Source organism: Arachis stenosperma, chromosome 3 (genome assembly GCF_014773155.1).
Source record: "Arachis stenosperma cultivar V10309 chromosome 3, arast.V10309.gnm1.PFL2, whole genome shotgun sequence".
NCBI lineage: Eukaryota > Viridiplantae > Streptophyta > Magnoliopsida > Fabales > Fabaceae > Arachis > Arachis stenosperma.
Window position 1 is genome coordinate 2,389,611 of NC_080379.1, and position 26,678 is coordinate 2,416,288.

Here is a 26,678-nt window from a genome sequence, read left to right on the forward strand (position 1 = left end):
CCAAAAATGCTTCAAGCCTCTGTCACAATCAATTCTGAACCTAAGAATTATAAGGAGGCACTTTCAATTCCACATTAGAAGCAGGCGATGGATGAAGAATATAGTACTCTCATGCGTACTCACACTTGGGATCTAGTTCCCTTGCCTCCAAGTCGAACTCCTATAGGATGCAGGCGGATTTTTCGAGTGAAGCACAACTCGGATGGCTCCTTACAGAAGTATAAAGCCAGGCTAGTCGCCTAGGGTTTTAGCCAATGACATGGAATTGATTTTCAAGAAACCTTCAGCCTAGTTGTGAGGCCTACTTCAATCAGATTAGTGTTGTCTTTGGCTGTCTCGAACAAATGGAGCATTAGACAACTTGATGTCAATAATACATTTCTAAATGGTGAGTTAAGTGAAGAGGTGTTTATGATTCAGCCACCTGGTTATGAGATTGGTTCCCCTAATGAAGTATGTAGATTAACAAAGTCATTATACGGTTTGAAACAAGCTCCCCGTGCATGGTACATGAAGGTTTCGGGTGTCTTGCACAAGCTTGGTTTTGCTACAACAAGGGCTGATACGTCTCTTTTTACCAGGGTTTGTGATGGTGCTATTACCTATCTTCTCATTTATGTCGATGACATTATAGTTACTGGTAGTTCAGATGCACAAATTAAGCAAGTCATTGTTGATCTCAACTTTCATTTTGCTTTGAAAGATATTGGCAGCCTTCACTACTTCCTAGGCTTAGAAGTGGTTCCTACCAATGATGGTGGCCTTCTCTTAAGTCAAACTATGTATGTTCATGACATACTAAAGAAAGCCAACATGATGGGCTGTAATTCCTGTGCTACTCTAATTCCTTTCTCTCTTAAATTATCCAAGACTGGCAGTTCTGTATTTTCAGATCCAGCTCTCTATCATTCAATAGTTGAGAGCCTTCAGTATCTCACCATTACTAGGCCAGAACTCGCCTATTGCATAAACCGCGTCTGTCAATTTATGCAGAACCTTCTCGAGTCACATTGGAAGGTTGTTAAGCGCATTCTTCACTACCTTAGTGGAACGGCTGATGTTGGCCTTCGAATTCAGCCAGCCGTGGAGCACAATCTTACTGTCTACACTGACTCTGATTGGGGGTCGGACCCTAATGATCGCAAATTGACTAATGGTTATTGTGTTTTTTGGGGCCAAATCTGATTTCTTGGGCCTCGCGCAAACAGCATGCTGTCTCTCGCTCTAGTACTGAAGTCGAGTACAAAGGCATTGCTGATGCTGTGGCTGAAGCTATGTCCATTCGTAACCTCCTCTCAGCTATTCATATGCCAATTACAACACCCCCTGTTGTGTACTGTGACAATCTCAGTGCTGTCATGTTGGCCGCCAACCCGGTTCTTCATTCCAAATTTAAACATGCTGAATTGGACATCCATTTTGCTCGTGACTTGGTACTGAAGGGACTTGTTAGAGTTGTTCACATTCATGCTCTTTATCAACTCGCAGACGTCTTCACGAAACCCATCTCTTCCACTCTCTTTGCTTATTTCCGGTCCAAATTGAAACTTGCTTCCAGGCCACGCCTCAGTTTGAGGAGGGATGAAGGAGGTTAGCATATGGTGTGTATAATAATAGTTAGTTAGACCTCTTTTTTGTAATGCAGTTAGCTATTTATTAGGCTGTGAGTGTGTGTGTTATGTAGAGAGCCTGTTAGAAGGGTTCGTCACACTAGTAGATATATAAATCAACACACACCATTGTAAACCAACCATATATTTTTTAATTCAGATCATTCTTTCTCTAACGCTCTTTCTCTCTCTTCTTCTCCCTCTCTCTCTATTGAGTTCTAGCTTGATACCTATAAAAAGCGAGTATAATATAACAATAAGATATAGATATAACAATATTTTTTTTACGCTATAAATGATAAAAATATGAAACACAAGTGGTGTATAATTTAATATATATATATATATATATATATATATATATATATATATATAAAATATGTTTTGTGTCTTAACTAATTTCAAATTTATTATTCATATTATTCATACTAACGATTCAACAGACACATCTATTATATATATAATATGTTTTGTGTCTTAACTAATTTCAAATTTATTATTCATATTATTCATACTAACGATTCAACAGACACATCTATTTAACTGTTTTTCTATTGACATTGAAAGAATATATTAATAAATTCTAAGAATGAGAATTTTTAAAATTAGAGAGAATCGAGAGAAAGAGAATAATTTCATTGATAAAATTCTAAAGAGAAAAAATACAAACTATTCGATTTATAATTTTTTTTTGACTCTATCACAACTATTCTATTTATAATACATTCTACTCCTAGTAAACATTTTTTAATAATTAAGTTATTGGACCCATTTTACTCATTACATAAATATAATAATATCTATTAATACATTAGTATATATGTATATATATATATATATATATATATATATGCAAATCATATTCATATTAGGATTTTATGGTCTTTATTTAAAATTGTTATTCAAATTGCCACTATTCTCTTTAAAAGATTTATCAAACAAAATTTCTGTAAATTGAGAAAACAGATTCATTGAGAAAACAATTTAAATGAGGATGTAGTTTGCATTTGCATGCAAATACACAACTGAGAATTTTGTTTACATTTTTGAGATCGACGCATCATGCATGTTGCAATGGAGTCCCTGTATGTGTGAGTGTGAAAACACACTGGGGTTAATGGATTACATCAGCAATCAATTATATTCGTGTTTCTGATGTGAACGATTTGAAAGGTTCCTTGGACGGAGAATGCCACGACACACCATAAATGACTTATTTGGAAACTTCTTCATCACATGCATATTATTGCTTGTGACATTTCTTTTTCTCATTACCACAAACAATTAATTACAATCATTAATCCCATCAAATACTTTTACTATTGGATTAGGTTAGGTAATTTAGCTAATGATAAGTAACCTTGCTTTTAATTTCGGATGTCTAGTATAGTTGATAAATAACCCATATATGGGGTAATAAGAGAGTATAAAGAAGGCAACCTTTAATTTAATGTTTTTAATTAAATTAAAAGAATGATCCAACTTTAGTTAACTAATTAAGATAATATACTCTATAACAAGTTGTAGTTTGTTATTAAAACTACTGAAACCAAGTACACTTTAATTTATTTTATTGAGTCCACCCTTTAATTTGTCTTGTCGTATATTTGGATTCCATGAAATATGAACACTATTAAGCTTTACCTAATTAAGTCAAATCACAACAATATATAATGTTTCACATAAACCTCAAAGTGCGTTCTTGTGCGCGTTATTGGTGCCGTTTAGATCAAACCCCATTTTAATTTGTTACATATTAAGATATTTTTTTTTCGCCCGGGGGGTGGAGGGTAATACAAAGTGAATATCAAAATACAATCTACATCTAGATGCTTCATGCGCATGAATTTGTACATATTACTGGGTTTCGTAATATTCAACATTTTCCTCATTTTAATTTTTATAAGTATAACTACTTTTTAATGAAATAGTATAATTGAGCAATATACGAAAAGATTTTATTGTTTAACCAAATTTAGTTTATTTGTTAAACCTTCAATAAGTTGGCCAAATTTGACCAAACAGTTTATATATTTAATTTTTTGGATAGAGACTTTTGATAATTAAGAGCTAATAGACTCAAACCTTAAAAAATGTGATAACCTCTCGTTTTCCTTAACCTAAAATAATGCAATTAAGGGTAAAGAATTCATAATGGAATCAAAAGTGGGATTTCCCTGGATCTCCACTTAATTTCTTCCTTCAACATTTGTACTGAAATGTTTCCCTTGAGAAGACTTAAAGTAAGGGTCAAGAAGGGTGACGCAAACATTTAGTGCACTTATCAAATACAGTGCTCCTACATTGCCATATGTCTTAAACAATCTTTTTCTTTTTTTGGGTGCAATTTCATAAAGGTAATGCTAGGTAACTAATAATTTTTTTGAATAACATAAAAAATTATTAATCAAATCAAAACACATTACACTTTTAAATTATTCATCTAAATCTTAATATTAAAAAATTATCTACACACGTAGTGAAAAAAACATTCAATATATCTATTATTCATATTATTTAATATTTTTGTTGTCTTGCTATACCTTCATTTTATAATTATCAGCAAAAGATAAAATTCTAAGGCGTGTCTTTTGAGCTAATTTTTTAGTTATACAGATTCACGACGTGTTATGTCTAATTATAAAAAGTGGCGTATTTTTTATGAATATAAAAATAATTTTTTTTAATCAAAAGCTCATATTTGGTTGAGATACAAAATCTAGGATTTGATTTATAATAAAAAAATCTTAAATTTGTGGGTGAAAAATTTTTTTATGTAAAATAAATTAGAAAATTTAATTTGTATATTTATTTTTTATGTTAAAGCATAAATATGATCCTCCAATTTTTTAATTTTTTTTAATCTCAAATCTAATTTTTAAATTTGTGATGTTTATATAAAAAAAAAATACAATTTTTACATTATGAAAAAAAATTACCTGAACTACCATATAAAAAACAAGAAGCGGTGTCTTTGTGCTTACACTAAGAAGCTTTTTGTGCTGACCGAATAGAGGCCATAACCATGCTCTCAATTAAGTTTTATTAGGTTAAGATCGGTCATATTAAACCATGGTCTGCAGCCGAGGTCTTGCATCGAGGTCTTGCACCAATGATAGCATCATCTACCTCGCTGGGATCTGCATTCGAATTCGAATCCTCAGTGAGATTATAGAATTCATGTTAGTAATATACTCATGTAGTGTGTGTGAGTGTGTAATGCATGAGTATAATAGCCTAGAATTGAGAGTTGTCCAATTCACTTGACTAAAAAAAAAATCATAGTCTCGTCCTTTTCCGTTCGTAAGAATCTCTTACACTGCGCTTGATTATGAGAATAAAATAAGATAAAATATAAAAAATAAAAATAATTGTTTTTATATTTTGTTTATTAATAAATTAAAACAAATGTTTTATTTATTTTTATTTTTTCATTCAAAAATTAAAAAAATATATAATTATAAAAAATTAATAAAAATAATAAAAAAATAAAAAATAAATTATATCTCTTATTAGTATTTCTATATAAATATTAATTTATTATCTCTAGACACAATATTTTTATCTATATTTTATTTGTTAAATAAATTTTTGTATTTCTATGTCTCGTATCTATATGTAGTTTTTGAAGGGCACTAGGTCATGCCTGACTTGTAATTGGAGTTTTGCAATCTCTCAATTCCGCTATGACGGCAATAATATTTTTAGTTTTCCAATATATACCATGCTAATATTCTAGTCTACAATTACTCATTGTATTAAGGGGGATTGAGAATGAAAGAAAGCTACCAGTTAGTCGTTGCTTCAGAATCGAATGAGATCAGAAGTAGGTATCGGTAAGAACTCGACGATCAATTCAATTTAAAGTCTAAGAAATACAAAAATTAGGGTTAAAAAAAATTGGTGGTTGAAGATCTGAAGAGAGAATCTCTATCTAATTTTCTCCTGATTCATAAAATGTATTGTTGATTTGAGCATATGTAAGACCGTACATCTCTAAATAGATTGATTATTTATGGACCTAACCCAATTTTAAAAATTGGCCATAACAATAGGGTATCAAGATAGCAAATACATCAAACTTATAATTAATTTCAAGGAAAATTCTATGGTGCTGAAACTCAATTTCATCTTCACCTAATGAAGTAACGTGTCTTTTCTTTTATGATTACGCGTGTCCCATGGGAGTGACATTCTCATTACAATTGTCACAGTTGATTCCAGTACAAGCAGAATCGAGACGACGAGACCCACAAATTATAGCATTTGTCCCCTAAATTATTTAGTTGTAAATTTAAAACTACCCATAAATACATGTTAACAATTTATTTAAAGAATATTTACATTATTTTAATTTTTTTTGTAGACCTGGTTTTAGATTTTAACGGGGCTTTCGCACGATTTAAAAGTGGGTGTGCACAATAAACTTGTTAGTCAATTTCTTAGTGTTTATTATTTGATGTTGAATTTAATTTTTCTTTATAATATTTAAAATTTATTCATTTTTTATATTTTAAATTAAATATTAATTATTTCAACTTTTTTATTAATTAATATTAAATTTTAAAATTCTATAACAACACCATAGAAAAAAAAATTATTTTTCATTTTTGTTATTATAATAAATTATGAACAATCTTGAACTCTACAGATCACAATATACTGAAGATCACTATAGAAGCACCACTTATTAGGTATCCAAGTGTGAGTATCCATTAATATTAAGAGAGATGTATATTGTAGTTAGTTATCGTTGTGTAATTGTTCTTATAATTAATATTTTGGCCTTTTATTTTTTAGTTGATATTTTTGTTTTATCATTTTTCAAAAGACAATGATGTAATTTAATTTAATTATCGAATTTATAGTAAAAATAGTTTCTTTTAAAAGAACACATATAAATATTTTCATCTTTAAAATTATAAATAATTAGTCTCAATTAGTTATTATACAAATCATCTTATTTATCTTGTTAACATTAAATCTATAATATTCTCTAACAAATATCGAACCGATTTGATTCTAAACTTAACTAATTATCTCGAATTTATTTTATAAATGGATAAACATATTATTCCCAAAATCTATTTTTATAATTTGAATTAGAAAACTTTGATTATTTCATATAAAAAATATATTTTTTTTTGGTAACCAATGTAAATTTTATTTAAGAGTAAGAGAAAATACATATGATAAAGTCACACAAAAAAATCAACAACATGGACATAATCACATAAGTATACTAAGAGCCACTCAAATTTTTTTTTTGTTTTTTTTTTGTGTGTTATGAAAGTAAAGACCTAACTTCTGCAAAACACAATAATAGTTAGATCACCTAAAAAAATGAGAATGATATATCAAATCATGATGCATGTGTATATATATTTTTCTATAACAAAATATATCCTTCGTTATATTTAGTTAACTTCTAATTTAAATTTTTTAAAGAAGACAACATTTTTGTTTATTTAGGTTAAGTATTATGAGTTTATGACATGATGGGGAAATTTATTGGCCATAAACTTTTTTTCTTTGGATTTTTTTTCTTTTATTATTGGCCATAAACTTTTTTTCCCTTATTAGTAATAGGTTCATTATTTATTTATATTTATTATTACTCAAACACAAGCTAAACCGATTAACAATTTTACTGTACATAATCTACTCCTAAATTGCATGAAAGTTTTATCAGAATCCAAAGTCAGTCTACAAAGAGATAAATTAAAATAATATAAAGCATTATAAAATATATTTCTTTTAATGAATCATTAATGTGTTTATGGCTAGTTTTAAGTTTAGGACTAAGTACGTCGAGAACAAATACTGTTATTTGTGGGTTCCGATTATACTTGTATTGGAATCAACTGTAATAATTTTATTGGGACAGTTATTTTTATAGGACATGCGTAACACAAGGAGAATGACACCTTATTTCAATAGGTGAGGATAGATTTTAATTTCAGCACCATAGAACTTCCCTTAATTTCAATCATATATATGTATTTGACATGCGGAGTAGTGTAATAGTCTTTTTGTAGTATATGTAATTAATAACTTTGGAACATTTTAAGTGACAAAAAAGAGTGCTACACATACAAGTCATTTGGTTTACAAGTCATACAAGTTGGGAGATACTTAACAAAAAATACGCTGGTCCATATAGGATTTCCATGGCGTGCTTCGCGTTTCTCCTTCTCCTCCTCCTCTTCCTTCTTCTTCTCCTCCTTCTTCTCCTACTATTCTTCTTCTTCCTCCATGAAAACGAGTTTCTTGTCAAATTTGTTTGATCTCCTTCGTGCGTTCTCTCTTTGCCTTTTCATTAGTTGTTTTATCTGCGTTTATCATTGGTATTCTTGCTTCGTTTTTTTTTTATTTTCATGGTTTCTGAAATCAAGCTTTTAAATCGTTTTGAAGATAATGAAACTTCAGAAATACACCCAAACGATTACAGAAATACACCAAAACGGTTACAGAAATACACCCAAACGGTTACAGGAATTCACCCAAACGATTATAGAAATACACCCAAAGAATTACAAAAATACACCCAAAATTCGCTGAAGTACACCTTATGCATAATTCAGAACTCTTTCTCTTTCTCCTCCTCATATTCTGCTGCTTCTTCTTCTTTATTTTCTTATTTCATATTCTCATAATTCTTTTTGGGAGAAAAAAATCAAACAAAGAAAAAAAAATACATAATGTTGCAAAATCAAAAGAAGAACAAGGAGAAACACGACGATGAAAATGAAACACTTCAAAAACGAAGAAGAAGAAGCACGAAAAAAGAAGAAGAAGAAGAAAAAGAGGAGGCATGGAGAAAGAAAAAGAAGAAGAAATAAATGACTTGTATGACTTGTATGGAAAAACGCTTGTATGTGGAGAATTCCTCGTAACGAAAATATTGAGCAAAGTATATCATATCTTAAAAGTTAAAACATAAATAAGTTAAATTATTTTCCTTGTGCAATGCATATTATGGAAATGAGAAAGTATGGGAACATAATAATGTGTATGAACAATGTGAATAATAAATTAAAAAAATAAAATAAAAATTGAGATTTTTAATTAATTATTTAATTTTAGAATTTAAAATTTAAAAAATTAAGTTTAGTGATTATGCACATTCATATTACGTATGATTACATCTAATTTTATCATAATCTTCCAACTTCCGTTTTATCCCCACAACTCGCCGCTGTCCCTAGGCTCCGAGATTGTGTCAACACTGCCGCACCCACACGTCATACCGTTGCTGCCTAGCCACAAGTCGCTGTCCATTCTTAGTCCTTGAAGTCACAACGTGAATAGCAACCCAAAACTTGCCGCTGCCAGCCCAGTCGTTGCTTCACTTTCTCGCTCTCCGGTCCGACGTTGTCCAGACTTTATCACAAGCGTCGAGCACAAGCGCCTTTTCCGTCTAACCATTGCTCCGATGACCAGCTATGACGCCTTGTCCATGTATGTTGGTCTCATAGAAGATATTTCTATCAAGACTCTTCATGAGTTGAGCGTAAGGACAGACCTTTTGAGTTCCTGGTTGAGATGAGGAAGCTCGCATTAAAGATTTTCACCACCATCTTTTTTGGCTTTCATGATCATGATCATGTTGACCTTGGCATGGTGGACAACTTGTACACAATCTTAAATCTAGGAATGAAGTCCATGGCCATCAATCTTTCTGGCTTTGCATTTCATAGGGCACTCAAGGTCTCTCTCTATAAATTTCTTTTGCCGCTACACCCCTCCGCCAGCCGTGCCGACGTCACCTGCAGTCACAGCCGCACCTATGCCTTGTCCTCACGTGTCCATTGATAGATGTTCAGTAAGATGTTCAATAGATGGTTATTGTAATTCTTACGAGAATAGTTAGTTTAAATATATATATATATATATATATATATATATATATAAAACATGTTGGATATTCATTTTATTGTTATTTTAAATAATTGCCTAGATGGTTGTTTGTTAAATTTAGATTTATCTCAAATTTTTCAGATGCGTGAGGTTAATGTCCGACAATTTAGAGAAAAGAGCGTGTTTGGGTAAAATATTTTGATAAATTAGGATTTAAAATAATTAATTATTTAAAATAACCGTGTGAGTTTTTTTATTTAAGTAATTTAAAAAATATTTGTTATTTTTTTTCTTGTATTAAGTCAAATTTGTGATTTTTCATTGTGTCTCTAGAATTTAACTGGAAATTTTTTGGTGATGATATACATGCGGTACGATCTCTCCACTAAAAAACTTGTAGATATACTATGTGTCTACCCACCCAGGCCCCAGCCACCACGCAGTCACCAATATCGCCTTTTATGGGATAGATGGCTGACATTGACGAGATTTGACGAGATTTATTAGGTTTTTGATTTTTTTTTTTTTTTGGGAAACAAAGAATTAGAAACGAATCCTTCAATTTTTTCTAATGATTAATATTGTAATATGTGATCTCTAATCTTATTTTTTTTAAGTGAAATTAAAAAAATAAATAAATAATATTATATAATACAAAATCAGTTTTAACAACATCTCTTAATAAAAAATTTAAAGAATTCATTCGTATTCCAATATGGCCATATGTGTAATGTGTTGGAAATAATAATAATAACACATAAAGGACTGTGGGATCCTACGTAAGAAAGTAGTATACTACCATATACCACTGTCTGTACGTACTACATAAAATACTACAACTCTTCAACTCGTGTGTTATATTACTTATATCTTTAATCTTTCGGTTAGCTTCGCCGCTCTAGATCAGTTTCAATTTCTTATAATTAGTTTTCAAAAGGTGGCACTGGCAGCGTGCACCTAACATTCTTTTCTGCAAAGTGAATGCTACTTCGGCGCCTATCGAACATCACATAGTGCTAAGTGCTAACATATTTTAGGGTCGTCCTTGAACAATACTTGTTAAGTAAGGAATATTATACTGTTTGTTAATTAAGCAAATCTTAATTCTCAATTTATTATATTTTATATCAATTATCGACCTACACTTGTACTTTTTTCCAAGCACATTAACATTCGTCCATATTTTGTCACCTTATGTATACTCTTGTAAAAGATTAACGACATGTTAATGAATACTCTAATATAAGGCGAGGAAAATGTATTGTTATACCAAAGATGAGTTGTCTCATATATATAGGCATACAAACATACGAGTTTTCATCTCCAAAGAGAATGAAGTGTTATAAAAACAAATTACTTTCAGATTTGAGATCATGAGAAGATATCCAAAACCCTCTTACGGAAGGAAGAATCTTAAACGCGTCTTACAATTTTTCAGTTGAAATAATTATTTCTCATCCATTAATATATACTCCTTTAAATTACTAACAATACCGAATACCATTGATATGAAGGAATGGCTGTACAGGTTAAAGATAACTACAGTATACCATGCAAATAACACCTTAATGCAATCTAGTATATTCAAAATCCTTTTCACCAGTGAAAACAAAGAATCCATTTTTCTACTATAACGTGGAACCTTTGATATTATTCTAAAAGAAAAAACACAAAAATGTGTTATATAAGGAACTAGTACAAGCTTAATTGGAGATATTTCTATCTGAAGACTCCACCTTTTATTTCAAAAAACACTTGGTTCTCTAAAGATTTTATTCACCTAGATGAATGAAGGCAATTTAGACCAAACGATTTTCAGGAGTGTATATTCCAGCAGAAATAGCTACCAAAACCCAAAATACTAGAATGCTTATGATGGCTGTTTTCAACAACTGGTCATATTTATTGTTCTGCTGCTCATCCAAGTCACTATTGGATGATGAATGCAGTGATGAAGAATCCTCATTGTCACTGATATTTATCTCCCTATGTATGCTGCTGGTTCCAGTTGCACCAGGTTGGAGCACATTCCTCTTGCCAATTCTACAACATACAATGCAAGTGCAGGACCCTCCAAGGTATGCTGGTAGTGTCGGCAGATTATCCCGAAGAAATTTCTGATGAATCTCTCCTATTTTCAACTTTTTCCTGGTAGTTGACTTTAAAACCTATATACATTTAGGAAAATCAGCTAATTCACAAAGATGATTATACAAAATGTACCATAAGAGAATTTACAGAGGCTATTTCTGGAGCTAAAAATATTGTACTCAAGCAAACAATCTTTCATTGAAATGTAAGGGCAGTTTACCGAAATAAATGTCTGGGCAATGACTCGAACGACAGATGGTAGTCGTATGACAAACAAACCACCAAGTCGATTAGGAAAGTGATCTTGCAGAAGGGAAGAACAAGATCTCAAGGTTTTCATGGGAATTCTCAACGGAGATAGCCCTTCACAGTCCACCAATACTGTAATCTGAGGGTTGTCCGCACTGACCAAGTGCAAGACTCCATATTCAACCTGTGATACTGAGATAAAGACAATGCAAGTCATTAAACTGAAGCATGAAAGCAATACACCTAGAGAACCAAACTTGTTATACAGAAGGAATTCGCAAATGTAAGAGAAGGAGGAGGAAGGTATTTTTTGGAAAAAGAAAACAATCAAAACATACTAACTGCCTGAGCAAATTGAGGTCTATCACGAGACACCAATGATCTACAAGCTAGGCCAAGCCTTACAATAAGGCAAGGTCTTTGCATCACATCAAACCCATGCCAGAACACCAAACTTGACCAACTCTCTAGCTCTTCTTCTGACAAAATTTTGTAACTCCCCCGCCATTGAATTGTCTTCTTGATTGCTGTAAAGAAGCTTGAAACGTCATTATTACAAGCCGAGTAAAATCTGTGGAGCTCATCGTCATCGACTCTGCATAAACACTACTAAATCATGGTCTGCTGCAACATGAAACACCAAGAAATATGCTATTGCTATTAAGGCAACTCTGGCCAGGATTTCAGAACTTGTGTCAAGAAAATCAATTTAAAACCAAAATGACAACTAACAATTGCCTTAAAGCTACCAACTATATAAATGGAATATCTAATACTTCACTATTGTAGAAGTATGAACTTCAAAAAGTCAGTGATGAATATCAAAAATGAGTACACCAGACTTAATTTTCTATACATTTTTTTTACATACTCAACACTTTGAAAAGAGACAAAATGCAACCGCTGAGAAATTAATACTTTGTCCTGCTCCTTTTCCCCCAAGACAGGAGAAAGGGGCAGATCTACTCCACCACAATAAATCACAGAATGACTGTAACTGCATGAACATCCAATAACTAGGTTTGAAATGGAATTATGGAAACATCTTGACATATTGTTGGAACTACGCACATCATAGTAATCATCAAATACCTTTCTGGCAAACTAATCCCTTGAATTTCCAACTCTTGCTTGAGCTGAGTCAACCATTTCTCATATTCTAAAACTTCAGGATCGCTCTCGCTATGACTGCAAAACGATAAAAAACTAACTTAAGTGCTCAAGAAACGAAATGTATAACATTAAGAACAGATAAATAGCATGGCAAAGCCGGTGAATCAGAAGTGCCTCCAAGAGTTGGTATGGTTTTTGTATAACTTATTTGTGAAGGTACAAAAAAAAAAAAAACTGCAATTTATCAATTCCCTAACAGATTAATGTCAGAGAACCATACATCTTCTAAGTAAATAGTAAATACCAACATCTAAGTTTGATAACCCTCTAGCAAGAATAAGCCAAATAGTTAATAATAAGTCAATGAGCAAATATATCCACTCACCACAATTCTTAAATGGAAAAAACATATATTAGCAATGCAGCCATGAAACAGGGTTAAATAGCACCAATTAGCACAATTCTTAAATATAAAATACATATTAGTGATCCAAATCATACCCTATATTTGAATTGGCTGGGACTGAAGACAGATCTGCAGATGCTTCTGAATCATGGGGATCAGTAATATACTCTGGTGTCCCATCACTACATTGTGATTCGTCTGTAAAAACAGTTGCAATGGAAAGGACTAATAATGGTCTTGATAGTACCTGGTTGCAGAGATACTTATTAGCTACTTACTCTTGTGAATATAGTGAAACTTGTAAGTTAAGGGAAGAGGTAAGACAACTTCACATGAAAAGCAAATCGAAAATACTAAATCAGTTTGATCTAAGGTAACCATAATTGTCAAAGGGGCCCGACGAAATACTGTATGCTATATCTCTGATTGCCAATGGTGAAATAATAATATAAGCATTGATAGATTTGTCAAAACAACAATGTTGATCTTTCTTTATACAAAACAAAAATAATTTAATTTTGATACACCTTCTATGTAAAACAATTTTAAACCGACATTGCACCAAAGCTCATAAGACAAGGAAGAATTATTTTTTTGAGAAATGCATCAAACAAATATGAAAAAATTTCACGAAATGCATCTCAAACAAGATTCCCTAGAAGCACACGGATATAAATGAATTGAGTCAATTACAAACCTGCATACTTCTGACCAAACCCTTGAAGGGTGACCATCTCTGAATCCAATTAAATGGTGGATAGACAAGGATTTGTAGACCCTGTAAACCTCGCCATACACATGGACATCTACTCTTGGATACCCTTCTTACGGCCTCTAGTGCCGCAACTTTGATTAGAAAAAATGTGAGACGGCCTACAGGGCTGCTTCCAAATCCATCACGGGTCAAAGAAAGAAGGTGTTCAGTATTTCTGTGTTCAAAATCTTTGGGGCGAGATGACACCAGAGGCTTTTTGTAAGTTTTCTTCTCACTGATAGCATTGTTCGGTTTAGCAGTCACGCTCAAATTAGAACCTTCCACCCTCTCTCCCATGTAAATCGATGTCAAGTCAATGTCTCTGGAAAGCAGCAGAACCCAACAAAAAAGAAGAAGCAAAAGATTTTCTATCATATACAAGATTAAGATCAAATATATCCAAATAAATGTCTTGACAGTTGAAAATGATATCTGTTACTATCAAGCAACCACGAATTATGAATAGCACCTCAATATTTTCAAAAATAAAGAAGCAAATAAATAAAACAAACATAAATAACAGTTTCAAGCACAATCGAAGAGACAACAAGCATGAATTTCACATCAATTTAGCAATATATATATATATATAACAACTAGCAAGTGCATCATCTACAACATCTATTTTTTTTTTCTATTTAATTACAATAAGGAACATCAAAATGAACATAGAAAAATATCAATAAACCATCATTTTCTCTACACAAGACAATTCTGGCACAACTCGTAAGCTACAAAAGCAACTACAAAAGCAGAAAATCAGTATGATGCCGATTGCTGAGTTATAACATCTGATTTTAAATCTGGCACCAAATTGATATGAGAACGTTACAAATTTGGAAAGAAAAAGACAAAAAAAAAAAACAGAGCAAGGTGTTGATGCAAACAAGGGAGAAAACAGTAAATAATAATAAACATTCTGAATTCGGAATCAGCTGGAAAAATTGACCTGAAAAGTGAAAAGTGGATATGAGCTTGGAAATGGATCGCTGTTGGTGGTAGTTGGGGGATGGAAACAAAATGGTGCTTGTTTCGTTAACTTTCCAAGTTACATCACATTCGCGGATCATTTTAGTTACTGACAATGGAAGAGGAGGAGGTGGACGAGGTGGAGGAGGAAGAGGAATGCGAGGAGGGACCGTAACGTGATACGTGGACGGTTGAGATCGTTTGATTGAGACGTTAACGTGCATCCAAGCGTTGTTATTTACGGATCCAACTCATCTTCGAGTCTTGGATTTGGCCCACCCATGGACCCTTCCCTTACTACTAATGACATGACACAATTACCGAACTCCTCATTTAATTTGTTTCCTTCCGAATAAGTCATTATTCTGTATATTTATCAGTTGGGCTTGTGGCCCAATTGAAATGTTTTTGGTGAACAAAAAAGGCCAACAAGGTGCATGAAGAACACGTGGCAGGTGGGGGCAGAGGATGAATTGCCACGTTGATGGAGAGCAATCAGCGACGAAGTTGAAGAAGAGGAAGGAGCGGTTGTAAGCATAAGCATCTAGTGTAAGAGGAGGAGATCAAGATCAAGAAGATCGATCAATGGCGTCGAATCCGAGTCCTGCGTTCGCATACACGGTTCTGTACGTGAAAGACGTAGCAAAGTCCGTAGCCTTCTATTCGAAAGCATTCGGCTACACTGTTCGTCGCTTAGACGAGTCACACAGGTATGTGTTGAGTGTTGTATTCTATTCATGTTCATGTTCATGCGATCCACATACACCTTTTTTGAATTAGATGGGGAGAGTTGGAGAGTGGAAACACAACAATAGCATTCACGCCACTGCACCAACACGAGACCGATGATTTGACTGGATCCGTCCAAGCATCTCGATCCGGCCATGAAAGGCCACCTCTCGAGGTTTGCTTTGTTTACTCTGACGTTGATGCCGCTTTCAAGGTACATACATATACTACGTGTATTGTGATTTTCATTTTATTTATTATTATTCCAATAAGGAATGGTAGTTAATTTATTTCATTGAACACAAAGCTTTAGACAGTAATAGAAATAGTGAATGAAAGAAATAGGAAATAATGGAAGTGATGTTGCAGTGGGCGGTGGAGAACGGAGCGGAGGCGGTGAGCAAGCCAGAGGTGAAGGAATGGGGACAGAAGGTTGGGTACGTCAGAGACAGAGACGGCATCGTCATCAGAATGGGTAGTCATGTCAAGCCACCGAAACAGGATTAGTTACATCATTCATCAACCTCCATGCCCACCATCACCATATATGATATGCTTTTCATTTAGGACTCTATTGTAATCATAAATACAACCCGTCACTTAAACTTAATTAGCTGCCAATAATAAATGAATTTACTACTTGCTTGTATACTTGTATTCGTAGTCAGGACTCGAGAGAGAAAACCAACTTTAATGACACAGCAATTAACACATTCTCGTAATAAAAAATCGATGCCTTGCAATGCAATCACTAGAACCAAATGCAACCGCAGAATCGCAAGTTTGCACTTAATCGTTCATACTCGAATTAGCAAGAATGGCAAACTTGATTAAATGTACATTTGCTACCTGAGAATGTGTTTAATATATAGAGAGACAACGTTAACATGAAAAATAAAATGGCAACAAATCGGTAAAGATAAAGCCACTAAATTTTGCAGTTTTAATTTTGGTGCAGAGAATTCAATATGCTTACCCAAAATTGTATATGTTAAAAATGTACACATTTAAAATTTTCAAATGATAATAGAACTGATTCTCAATACTCAATATTGCCAGCACCACATATTGACCATGTTTTTAACCAATGCAAAACTCAACCTCTTAGAAATCGCAATCATAATAGTAACATTCAAAAGAGTATACGACCAAACTTGGCACCTAAACTTCAATTTTAATCCAAAAAATAAAAAGGTTATGACTTGAACAAAGTATAATTTCAATCAACTAGTCAAAACACCGGCCAAGACACTTAGAATACAGTTTGTTTTCCAAGTCAGGACTAACAAAGGGCCATGTAGTGAAGAACGACATGGAGCTGAAGAAACAAGGATGTTGATAACTTCCAAGCCAATTCATTACACATTTTAAGTTATATGTCCTTCATGGTTCACAAAAGCAGGCAAGAGGCATGGTTTAGGCCACCACCAATCACAACATTTCTTGTGACTTCCTTACGCATCGACTAACCTTCTTCTTGAAATCATCTCTCCTCTCTCTCCATTCCTTCTGCAAAATATTAGATCACGACTTAAAACAGACTAAAAAGGGCATTCAGATTATCAAGGATGACCAGCACAAGAGGCCAACCAACATTAATAAAGACAATATAAGAATGCATGATTGGAAAAATTACAGAACCGGATGTTAAACCATGAGTACAATATGTAAATAAAGACAATAAAAGTAACAATTCTCAAATTTGTCACTCTTATGCTTCGTGGTTAAAACATAAAAATGCTTGATTTTCCTCGTTTTTATGCCCGTTTAGTAGCTTGTTGGAATCAACAATACCTGCCAAACCACCATTCTTTTTCAATACCCCCCTTTTTCTTTCACTTCAATTAGTAGCCATACACAACCTTTGCATGATGTAAATCCAATACAGCAGAATCTAACACTACTGTTAAATAGGAGAAAATAACTACTAAAACAAACAGATCATATAGGAGAGGATCCAAACCATCTAATGACATAAGACTTGCATTCTAACATAGAAAATAGACTACAAAGGCAATCCAATATTTATTAAACAAAACTCTAATGAGAGAAGGGAGAAGGTATTAGTAAAACACTGCAAAAGGTAAAACAACAGCGGTCAAACTTACGGCAGCTTCAACGTTTGCTGGAGATTCATCATTGGGGCTCGAAAGCATTGATATAATACTCAGCACTATACTCTCTACCTGCAACATAACAAAAAAAAAATTATTCTTAAGTGGGGATTTGAGATAGTTTCACAAATACATAAAATCATTGATTGTAGACAAGATGTGGCATAACAATTCTAAGAAAGTCCATCAAATTTATGAATTGCAAACCAACCTATGTTTTCACTTTAAAGCTATAAAATCCATCACAAACTTAAAATCGAACTACTAACTTGCATTTCAATCTAACCACATTGAAAAACTGACTACACTTGTAAAACATGAAAAGTCTGGATTTGTAATCTAGTAGTTTGACAAATCCCTTATTGTTTAGCAGTGTAAAGTATCAATAACTCCATTTTTCCATTACTAGTTGATCAGCCCAAATGCAATGGTGATAATGCAAATTCAAACAAACAAAACATCCACAACATGACATATAATATAGAGAAGAAAAACAGGTAAATCTAACTAAAATACCACAGCATAAGATTAGCTTCTTTAGGAGAACACAAGGTGGTGGTGTAGTGCTGTTAAGTTAAACAATGCTGGGTTTCAATATTATAGCTGTTATAGTGTTATATGAGGTTTACTAATTGTAGAAATTTGAGCTTTACAATGCTTGTTGTATTTTCAACTTCAGGCTCCACTTTTCTTGATAAGAAATGTAAGATATCAACATTATCTACCTATTCTTTTAAGGGGGTAACAAGAGAAGTGGGGACAAGAGAAGGAAAGATACAACGGCAAAGATCTCCATACTACCACAACTTATTAAACCAACTTTAAATGAAACGCAGATATTACATGAGAATATTGATATTCAAAACCCCTTTATAGTATGCATATCATGCATAGGGCCAAACCACAAGAAGAAAAATGAGTAAGACAACTGCTTCATATGATTAAAAAAAAAAAGCAGGAGTTGGGAGATACCAAGGTTTTTTTTTTTTTTTTGAAAGAGAGATACTAAAGTTTTAACCAGAAAAATCTAAAACGATATTTAATTGGTCATATCAAAGCCAAGCTATAATTTTAATGACGAAAGCTCGAACTCTCATTAATTCAAAATGAACATCCTCCACTCTTGCCAAAGCAAATTAAAACAACTATGCTAAAAGGTGTTTATATTCTCACATACCGTATGAACAGGATTCCAGCGCTCACTTGCAAGCTCATAACCATTTGGATCGTCACCGGGAGGGTGAAGAATTGATATGCAAACTCGACCATCAGGATATACTGCAAATTATACAGCAAACTTCAGTCTCATGTAGTTCAAATCAAAACGATACCACAAGTAAAACTAACCATTTGGGTGCCATATCTCGGAAGTGAATTTCACTGTTGGTGGGCTGTTTGGGTAATTGGATGGAAAGCTCATGATGGCATTGAAAAATCCCCCCTCACTGTCAAACAATGCAAAACAGCAGCAGTGTCAGTAAAATCCCAATGCTAATAAAGAAAGAAAACAAATAATAATCAAATCATGCAATTAATGGAAAGTAGATTGGTTTCAATCAAGGGCATCTTCAATCATTCCAATAATAAAAGAGAGGTATGAAGATAAGCACAATGTTGTGCTATCAAACAACCCAATCATGAAGGAAGGGTCTAAGAATTAGGGCAGGCAAAACACAAGCTCGTTAAATAAAACACCTTTATCAACCAACAGAATGAATGAAGAATCCAAAACAATCAAATTGAATACATGATCTTTAACAAAAGAAAAAAAAGGAAAAAACCCTGCCCTTGACTAAACCCCTCATGAAAACACAGTTCGCAATCCAATAATCAAGAACCAAAATAAAAAACCCAAACTTACAATCGAAAATCACAAATATTTCAAGTAGCAGGGCATCCAATTATCGATTACAACAATCATACAACAAAATAAAAACATTAAATTTGATTAAAAGGAGCTCACTAGAGAGTATCGGGAGGTCCAATTACGGTTACACTCCATTCAAAGATGTTGCTTTCATCGACCAAACCCGCGGAGAACCCATCAACAGGGTTCTTGCAAAGATCTGCAACCAAAAGGAACAACAAATCAAGACATAGCGGAAAAACCACGCAATAACAAAGCCACCGCGGCATCAATTAAAAAATATATATACACACACAAAACAATCGAAGATTGTAAAAAAAGGGTGGATAGGGTTCTGAACCTTTGAGCTGTTTTTGAAGGAGAAGGCTAGCCTGAGACGCCATCAAAAGAAACGATTAGAGAGAGAGAGAGAAGGGTGCCAGAGAAAGGAGTGAGAGAGAGATTGCGAAACAAAACAGAGAACTTGAAAAGCCGACACTTTACGAATATTTATAAGGAGAGCGAACAAGTGGGATTTAGAAGAGAAAATACGCGAGTTCTTGTTATTTTGAGTTTATATAACGATATGATAAGATATTTTGGGTTCGGATTTTCGGGTTTTACGGTTCAAATAATTAGTCTGTTTTTTTCAGTTTCAGGGCCCTTTCTCTTCCTATGCCAGCGGGCCGCTATTTTTCTCTTTTTGTTTCTAAGATTCTGGTTAGTTCCCATAAAAGAAAAGAAAAAAAAAAATCGTTGAAAAATTTAGTATCTCTATTAGGCATTAGCTCATCTCGAACTTGGATTTTGATATGATTAAATTAGAAGAATTTTTATAATTATTCAATTAGATATATGTTTAAATAAAATTTTAAAAAATAAGATTAAAAATAAAAATATCACTAAATATTGATTTAAAATCGGTCATATCATAGTTATAGGAAATAGTGTTTGATTTTTAGACTATATCAATTATCAAGTGGATCCTTGCAATCAATAATATCTTCACGAACCTATATCATTTGTATATTTTTTTATTCTCAAAGCTATGATTGTGATACATAGGATCCTCTTTATTTACGGAGACTTGCTACACATACAAATTTTTTTGGTATATAATTTTATATAAGTTAGTCTAAGTTTAACAAAAATAACTCTCAATTTAAAAAGCGTATAAATACGCACTTTCTCAACTTTAAATAGAGCAAAATAAAAAAAGGTTCTTCTTCAACATCTGTATTCTACATTTCTTCCTCTTCCTCTTTCTCCTTCTTATTTACATTCCTCCTCCTTTTTCTTCACATTCCTTCTTCTTCTTTGCGTGTTTCATCCTCATCGTGGTTTTTTTACTATTGTTATTATTGCTGCATTTTTTTCTCCTCATCTTTCTATTGATTTTGTAATATTATGTATTATTTTATTCTTTATTTAATTTTTTCTCCTAAAAAGAATTATAAGAAAACGAAATAAAAAAAAAAGAAAGTAGAAGCAGTCGAAGATGAGGAGGAAGAAGATGAACAGCTTTAAATTATGCAGAAGTTATCAAAATACAAATTAACCCCAAATATCTTCGTGTTACACTCAAATTTACTATAAATACAGAAAAATACTTCCTCTAATGTTGCATTTTTCTTCTTTTTTTTCTTATTTATTTCTTTCTTTTAGTTAAATGAATGTATGTTCATCTTCTTTCAATTAATTTTACAGCATTATGTGTTTTTTTCTTCTTTATTTGACTTTTTTTTATTCTTATTAAGAGAGTAAAACAAAAAGAAATTTGAGAAGGTAAAACAAAAAGTAAAAGATGAATAAGAAAAAAAAGAAGAAGAAGATGGTGATGATGATAAAAAAAGAAGTAGTAGAAGACGAGGAGGAGGAAGAGGAAGAGTTTTGAATTATGCAAAACTTATCAAAATAAAAATACATCCAAATATCTTCGTGTTACACCCAAATTTACTGCAAATATAGAAAAATGCTTCCTCTAATACTGTATTTTTTTCTTATTTCTTTCTTTATTTTAGTTAAATAAATGTACGTTCATCATCTTTCAAGTAATTTTGCAGCATTATGTGTTTCTTATTCTTCTTTATTTGATTTTTTTGTTTTTATTCTTGTTAAGAGAGTAACAAGAAGAAGTTTGAGAAGATAAGACAAAAAGGAAAAGATAAATAAGTAAAAAAAAGAAGAATATGATGATAAAAAAAAAGAATAAGCAGTAGAAAATGAAAAAGAAGAAGAGGAAGAGTTTTGAATTACGTAGAACTTATCAAAATAACAATATACCCAAAATTCTTAAAAATTCACTCAAATGTCTTCGAGTTACACCCAAATATTTTCGTGTTACACCTAAATTTACTGTAAATACAGAAAAAAATTTTCTCTAATGCTACATTTTTTCTTCTGAATTGAACCACTCAGCCACTTGATTGGATTCAAAACAATAAAAACAGGAGAAAAAATTCAAATAAAAAAAGAAAGAGAAAAAGGAAGAGGAATATGTAGTATTGATGAGAAGAAATTCTAATGAAAAAAGAAAGAGGAAGAAGAGAAAGAATAAGAGGTAGTATTGATGATGACGATAACGAAAAAGAATAATAACCAAAAAGAACGTGCAGTAACAACACAAAACGTGTAAATATAAATGACTTATAAAGACTTATATAAAAAAACGCTTGTATATAGAGAATAATTCTTATTTTTATATTTTTATTTTTAGTTATGATTCATAGATAAGCTTTCTTAAACAAAATCAACAATAGTAACTTTTGGCAATGTTTAGCTAATATTTTTTTTATTATAAATATTTACATTACATCTTATGATTTTTTTTTTTTTAATTTAAGTATCGAAATCTTTTAAAAGTATTCTCATAGTCCAAAAACTTGATACGAGCTCTCCAAGGATCTTTGGATCAGAATGTCCAAGCCCATTGTTTAATTTTTTTATTTTAGATAACACTTTGAAATATATAATATTTATTAAAAAAATTTAAAGTCAATAGAAATTTACTAAATATAGTTCAAAGTCATTTTATTTTATATTTTTTAATTATCATTTATTTTATATTTATCAGTTAATGTTAATATAATTAAATAATATTAAATATAATAAATATAAAATTATAAATATTATTTTTTTTTGTGACAAAATTATAAATATTATACGTATAAAATTATGGATATTAATATCTCTCTATCCCTATCAATAAAACTTTTATGAAAAAAAAATTATGTTAAACTTCGATCAGTTAGTTACATTTTAAATTTACCTCTTACAAATTCAAAATACATATTACATTTTTCATATTTCTAATATAATATTATCGTACAAATGTATTATAACTCAAATAACATAATTTTTTATATTTATCTAAGATCGTAAATTTAAATCTCTCTATCTTTGATAAAAAAAAAATATATAATATTATCACGCGTGCTTTCAAAATTAATTATTTACATAAAATTTATATTTCTAAATAATCTTCATCAACTTTAGTATCGGAAATTACATGGATAAAATTTATTTACTGTAACCCGTCCAAAAAGAATCATTGTTATTGCTGTCACAACGTATTGCGACAAGAGCCATGAAAAAAAAAAGCATTGAAAATTTTGAGAGTGCCAATTTATTATGAAAAATACAAAAATCTTTAATTTTATAAAACTAATCTTTTAGGCTGCGTTTGTTTTTAGAGACAGGACAGAACATGACACTGAGACGGAGACAATAGGACGGAGACACTAAAAATTATCTTTTGAGTATTGTGTTTGGATACGATGGAGACACTAATGTAATGTCTAGTATATTTGGATACATGGACAAGACTAAAATATTATATGAATGACTAAAATAGCCCTGTGATTCCAAATTTTTTACATCAACACAAATTAATTTAAAAAAGAGAGTACGTAGGAGTACAGACGAAACTTAAAAAAAATATTTGAAGAGACAAAAAATTTTAATAAAAAATATATAGTATTATATTAAAATAAAATTTATAAAATCTAATTATTTTATTTTAAAATTTATTATTAATATGTAGGAATACATATGGTTAAGACTAATAAAAAAAAATAAATTTGAGTTTGATTAATAAAAATTTTGTTTAAGTTAATAAGCCAAATTAATTTTATATTTAAAATTAATTTTAAAAAAATCCATTTTTACATAAAAAAAATTAGTTTTTTTTTAAAATAAAAATCTATTTTTATTTTAAAAAAATAATTTTTTTATCTAAAAACTAATTTTTCTTTATAAAAAACTGATTTTTTCTTTAAATTATATAAAATCATTACAATTTATAAATTATTTTTTAACATTTTAAAGATCAATTTTACTTTTGATAATATTATCCTTCAAAAGTTTTAAGATTAATTATTTTTGTTATTATTTTATTACAAATCAAATAATATAATAACGTTAAAATGGTATTGAAGTAAAACGATAAAAAGAAAAGAATTATCTACCCCCAATAAAAAATTTTACAGAAAGGAAAGAGTACCTGGAAAAGAAAGAGATAGAGAAAGAACAGGAAGAAAAAAATATCTCTGAACGACGCAATAGGAAAAATAAGAAGGGGTAATAGTGGAAAAAAAGAAAAACAAAATTTATAAAATTGTCCGTGTCCACTCTTCCAAATTCCGTGTCCATCATTGTCCTTCGTGAAAGAGTGGACACAAAAGTTTCAAAAACTGTCTCGGAGACAATATGTCCACTGTCCATGTCTCTGCTTCCAAACACTTTTTAAACAAGTGTTGTCCATGTCTCCGTGTCCTGCCCCCGAAAACAAACGCTACCTTAGAGAGTCTGGATATATAAAATTTTAAGAATAAACATTCCGTCTAATGAATCCTTTATTTTTACGAAAAGTAAAGTAATTTTTATTTAAAAAAAAATAACAGAAATTATTTTTATTAGAATTTTATTTAATTTGAAAGAGAGACCTCCAAAAAATTGCTTTTAATAATAGAACTAATTATCTGTCATTATAATTTTTTTATTTTTATTATGTAATCATACTTTATTATTATGATTTTTTTTTACCATTATTAACACCAACATCAGTACCATTAATAATATTGCCATTCTCTTCTCTCGTTTCTTGTTTGATTCTATCTTTTTTTCTTTAAAATATCTCTGTACTACAATTACTTTTCTTTATATGATATTACTTTCAGGACATATCTTCGAGAAATAAGATTTTTTTAAGGAGATTTAAATAATCATGTTAAAAGAGAAATGACAGGATATGGAAGAATCCATGGAGGTCATAGTTTTGAGATGGTTAATATCGAGGATAAAACTATTTTAGACTTTTTCTCATTTTTTGACATTTTCATCACCATACATGTTTTAAAAAGAGATACGAACATCTTATAACCTATAGGAATGACATGACAAGCTCTTAAATCGACTTTTTCTTATCGAGGAGAGTCGACAGAAAAATTTGCATCAATTGTAAAATTATTCTAGGAGAGAGTTTAACAACACAATATAAGATGTTTGTCATGGATTTTCGCATTGAGCAAAAGTTGAGAAAAAATATCATACATAAAGTCAAAAGACAAGGGAAGGGATAGAAGCGCGGAGGAAATGTGGAGGGAGATGACAGAAGTTATTAGAAGAACAGTAAAAGAAATTTTGTTGAATTTAGAGGGATAGGACCAAGAGACAATGAGTCCCAGTGGTAGAATATGAGCGTACAAGAAAAGATAAGGACAAAAAGAGAATACTTTAAAGAGTGGTTTTTGTGCTACAATACAGATAATTGAAAAAAATATAAGGCGACTAAAAAAAAGATAAAGTGGCTCTAAATGAAATAAGAACAATAACATACGAGGGTATCTGCCAGTCTTTGGGTACGGAAGAATGAGAAAAAGGTATATATAGAATCACAAAGAGCCGTGAAATAAGAACAAGAGATTTAGATCAAGTTAAGTGCACGCATAAAGGATAAAGACAAAGAGGTTTTGGCTCAAGATAAGAAGATCAATGAAAGGTAGAAGAGCTACTTCTACGAGTTATTTAATGAAGGACAGAAGACTCTTCCGAACCTTGGTCGGTTACGCATTAGGGAAGAAGATCAAAACTTCGACTACTATTAAAGGATTTGAGCCTTCGAGGTAAAAGAGGCTCTAAAACAGATGAAAAATGGTAAGATAGTAGGACTCGGTAATATTCCGATTGAAGTTTGAAAGATCTTGGAGAGAAAGATATCAAATGGTTAACCAAACTTTTTAATAAGATTTTAAGGTCAAAGAAGATATCAGATGAAAGGAAAAAGAGTATCTTGGTACTCATCTATAAGAATAAGGGGGATATATAGAGTTACGAAAATCACAGAGAGATCAAACTCATGCGCCATACCATGAAGTTATAGGAAAGGGTGATAGAACGGAGGTTGAGACAAGAGACACAAGCAACAGAGAATCAATTTGGTTTTATGTCAGCGCAGATCCACCGCTGAAGCTACATACATGTTAAGAAGGATGATGAAGATGTATCATAGTAATAAAAGGGATCTCTACATGATGTTTATTGATTTAGAAAAAGCGTACGATAAGGTGCCAAGGGAGGTCTTATGTAAGGTTTTAGAAATGAAGAGAGTAAGGATCTCATATATTTGTGCAATTAAAAACATGTATAATAGGGGTACAACTAGTATGAAGATTTAAGCTGGTGTGACAGAGAAATTTTCTATTAGTATATGATTACACCAGGGATTATCCTTAAGTCCATACATTTTCACATTAGTCTTGAAAGTACTTACAGAGCATGTCCAAGAGCATGTGCCATGTTGCATGCTTTTTGCCGATGATATCGTCCTTATTGAAGAGTCAAGAGAAGACCTAAATAGAAAGTTGAATTCATGGAGAGAAGCTATATAAGTGTATGATCTGCGTATAAGCCGTAGCAAGACAGAATATATGGAATGTAA

At 31.6% G+C, this 26,678-nt stretch overlaps 3 protein-coding genes across 3 annotated transcripts; 1 reads left to right on the forward strand and 2 right to left on the reverse strand.

Annotated features, from left to right (window-relative positions):
- Window positions 1-11,028: 11,028 nt before the first annotated feature.
- On the reverse strand, window positions 11,029-15,332 carry LOC130966797 (uncharacterized). The gene is made up of 7 exons (XM_057891620.1): window positions 15,033-15,332; window positions 14,027-14,405; window positions 13,425-13,576; window positions 12,903-12,998; window positions 12,149-12,405; window positions 11,782-12,002; window positions 11,029-11,638 (listed from the first exon to the last, which is right to left on the reverse strand). The coding sequence occupies exons 2-7, from the start codon at window positions 14,378-14,380 to the stop codon at window positions 11,270-11,272; spliced, it is 1,449 nt and encodes a 482-aa protein (XP_057747603.1). The 5' UTR covers window positions 14,381-14,405; window positions 15,033-15,332; the 3' UTR covers window positions 11,029-11,269.
- Window positions 15,333-15,524: 192 nt separating this feature from the next.
- Window positions 15,525-16,435, forward strand: LOC130970733 (uncharacterized). Its single transcript, XM_057896901.1, has 3 exons — window positions 15,525-15,762; window positions 15,833-15,995; window positions 16,151-16,435. Exons 1-3 carry the CDS (start codon window positions 15,638-15,640, stop codon window positions 16,286-16,288), a joined length of 426 nt encoding a protein of 141 aa, XP_057752884.1. The 5' UTR covers window positions 15,525-15,637; the 3' UTR covers window positions 16,289-16,435.
- A 450-nt stretch (window positions 16,436-16,885) lies between these two features.
- Window positions 16,886-20,324, reverse strand: LOC130965581 (ubiquitin-conjugating enzyme E2 7). The gene is made up of 6 exons (XM_057890350.1): window positions 20,103-20,324; window positions 19,859-19,961; window positions 19,243-19,340; window positions 19,073-19,173; window positions 17,890-17,967; window positions 16,886-17,290 (listed from the first exon to the last, which is right to left on the reverse strand). Exons 1-6 carry the CDS (start codon window positions 20,143-20,145, stop codon window positions 17,213-17,215), a joined length of 501 nt encoding a protein of 166 aa, XP_057746333.1. The 5' UTR covers window positions 20,146-20,324; the 3' UTR covers window positions 16,886-17,212.
- Between the last annotated feature and the right edge of the window lie 6,354 nt (window positions 20,325-26,678).

What these genes read in the sequence shown, in the direction of transcription:
- LOC130966797 (XM_057891620.1), bottom strand. Translation starts at nt 14,380, where the DNA reads ATGGGAGAGAGGGTGGAAGGTTCTAATTTGAGCGTGACTGCTAAACCG. An exon ending in CCAGCCAATTCAAATATAGG is followed by an intron (nt 12,999 to 13,424) that starts GTATGATTTGGA and finishes ATCGTTTTGCAG; the next exon opens with TCATAGCGAGAGCGATCCTG. An exon ending in TTGCCCAGACATTTATTTCG is followed by an intron (nt 11,639 to 11,781) that starts GTAAACTGCCCT and finishes AAATGTATATAG; the next exon opens with GTTTTAAAGTCAACTACCAG.
- LOC130970733 (XM_057896901.1), top strand. Translation starts at nt 15,638, where the DNA reads ATGGCGTCGAATCCGAGTCCTGCGTTCGCATACACGGTTCTGTACGTG. An exon ending in CGCTTAGACGAGTCACACAG is followed by an intron (nt 15,763 to 15,832) that starts GTATGTGTTGAG and finishes TTTTTGAATTAG; the next exon opens with ATGGGGAGAGTTGGAGAGTG. An exon ending in ACGTTGATGCCGCTTTCAAG is followed by an intron (nt 15,996 to 16,150) that starts GTACATACATAT and finishes GTGATGTTGCAG; the next exon opens with TGGGCGGTGGAGAACGGAGC.
- LOC130965581 (XM_057890350.1), bottom strand. Translation starts at nt 20,145, where the DNA reads ATGGCGTCTCAGGCTAGCCTTCTCCTTCAAAAACAGCTCAAAG. An exon ending in CGAGATATGGCACCCAAATG is followed by an intron (nt 19,174 to 19,242) that starts GTTAGTTTTACT and finishes TATAATTTGCAG; the next exon opens with TATATCCTGATGGTCGAGTT. An exon ending in CAGCAAACGTTGAAGCTGCC is followed by an intron (nt 17,291 to 17,889) that starts GTAAGTTTGACC and finishes AATATTTTGCAG; the next exon opens with AAGGAATGGAGAGAGAGGAG.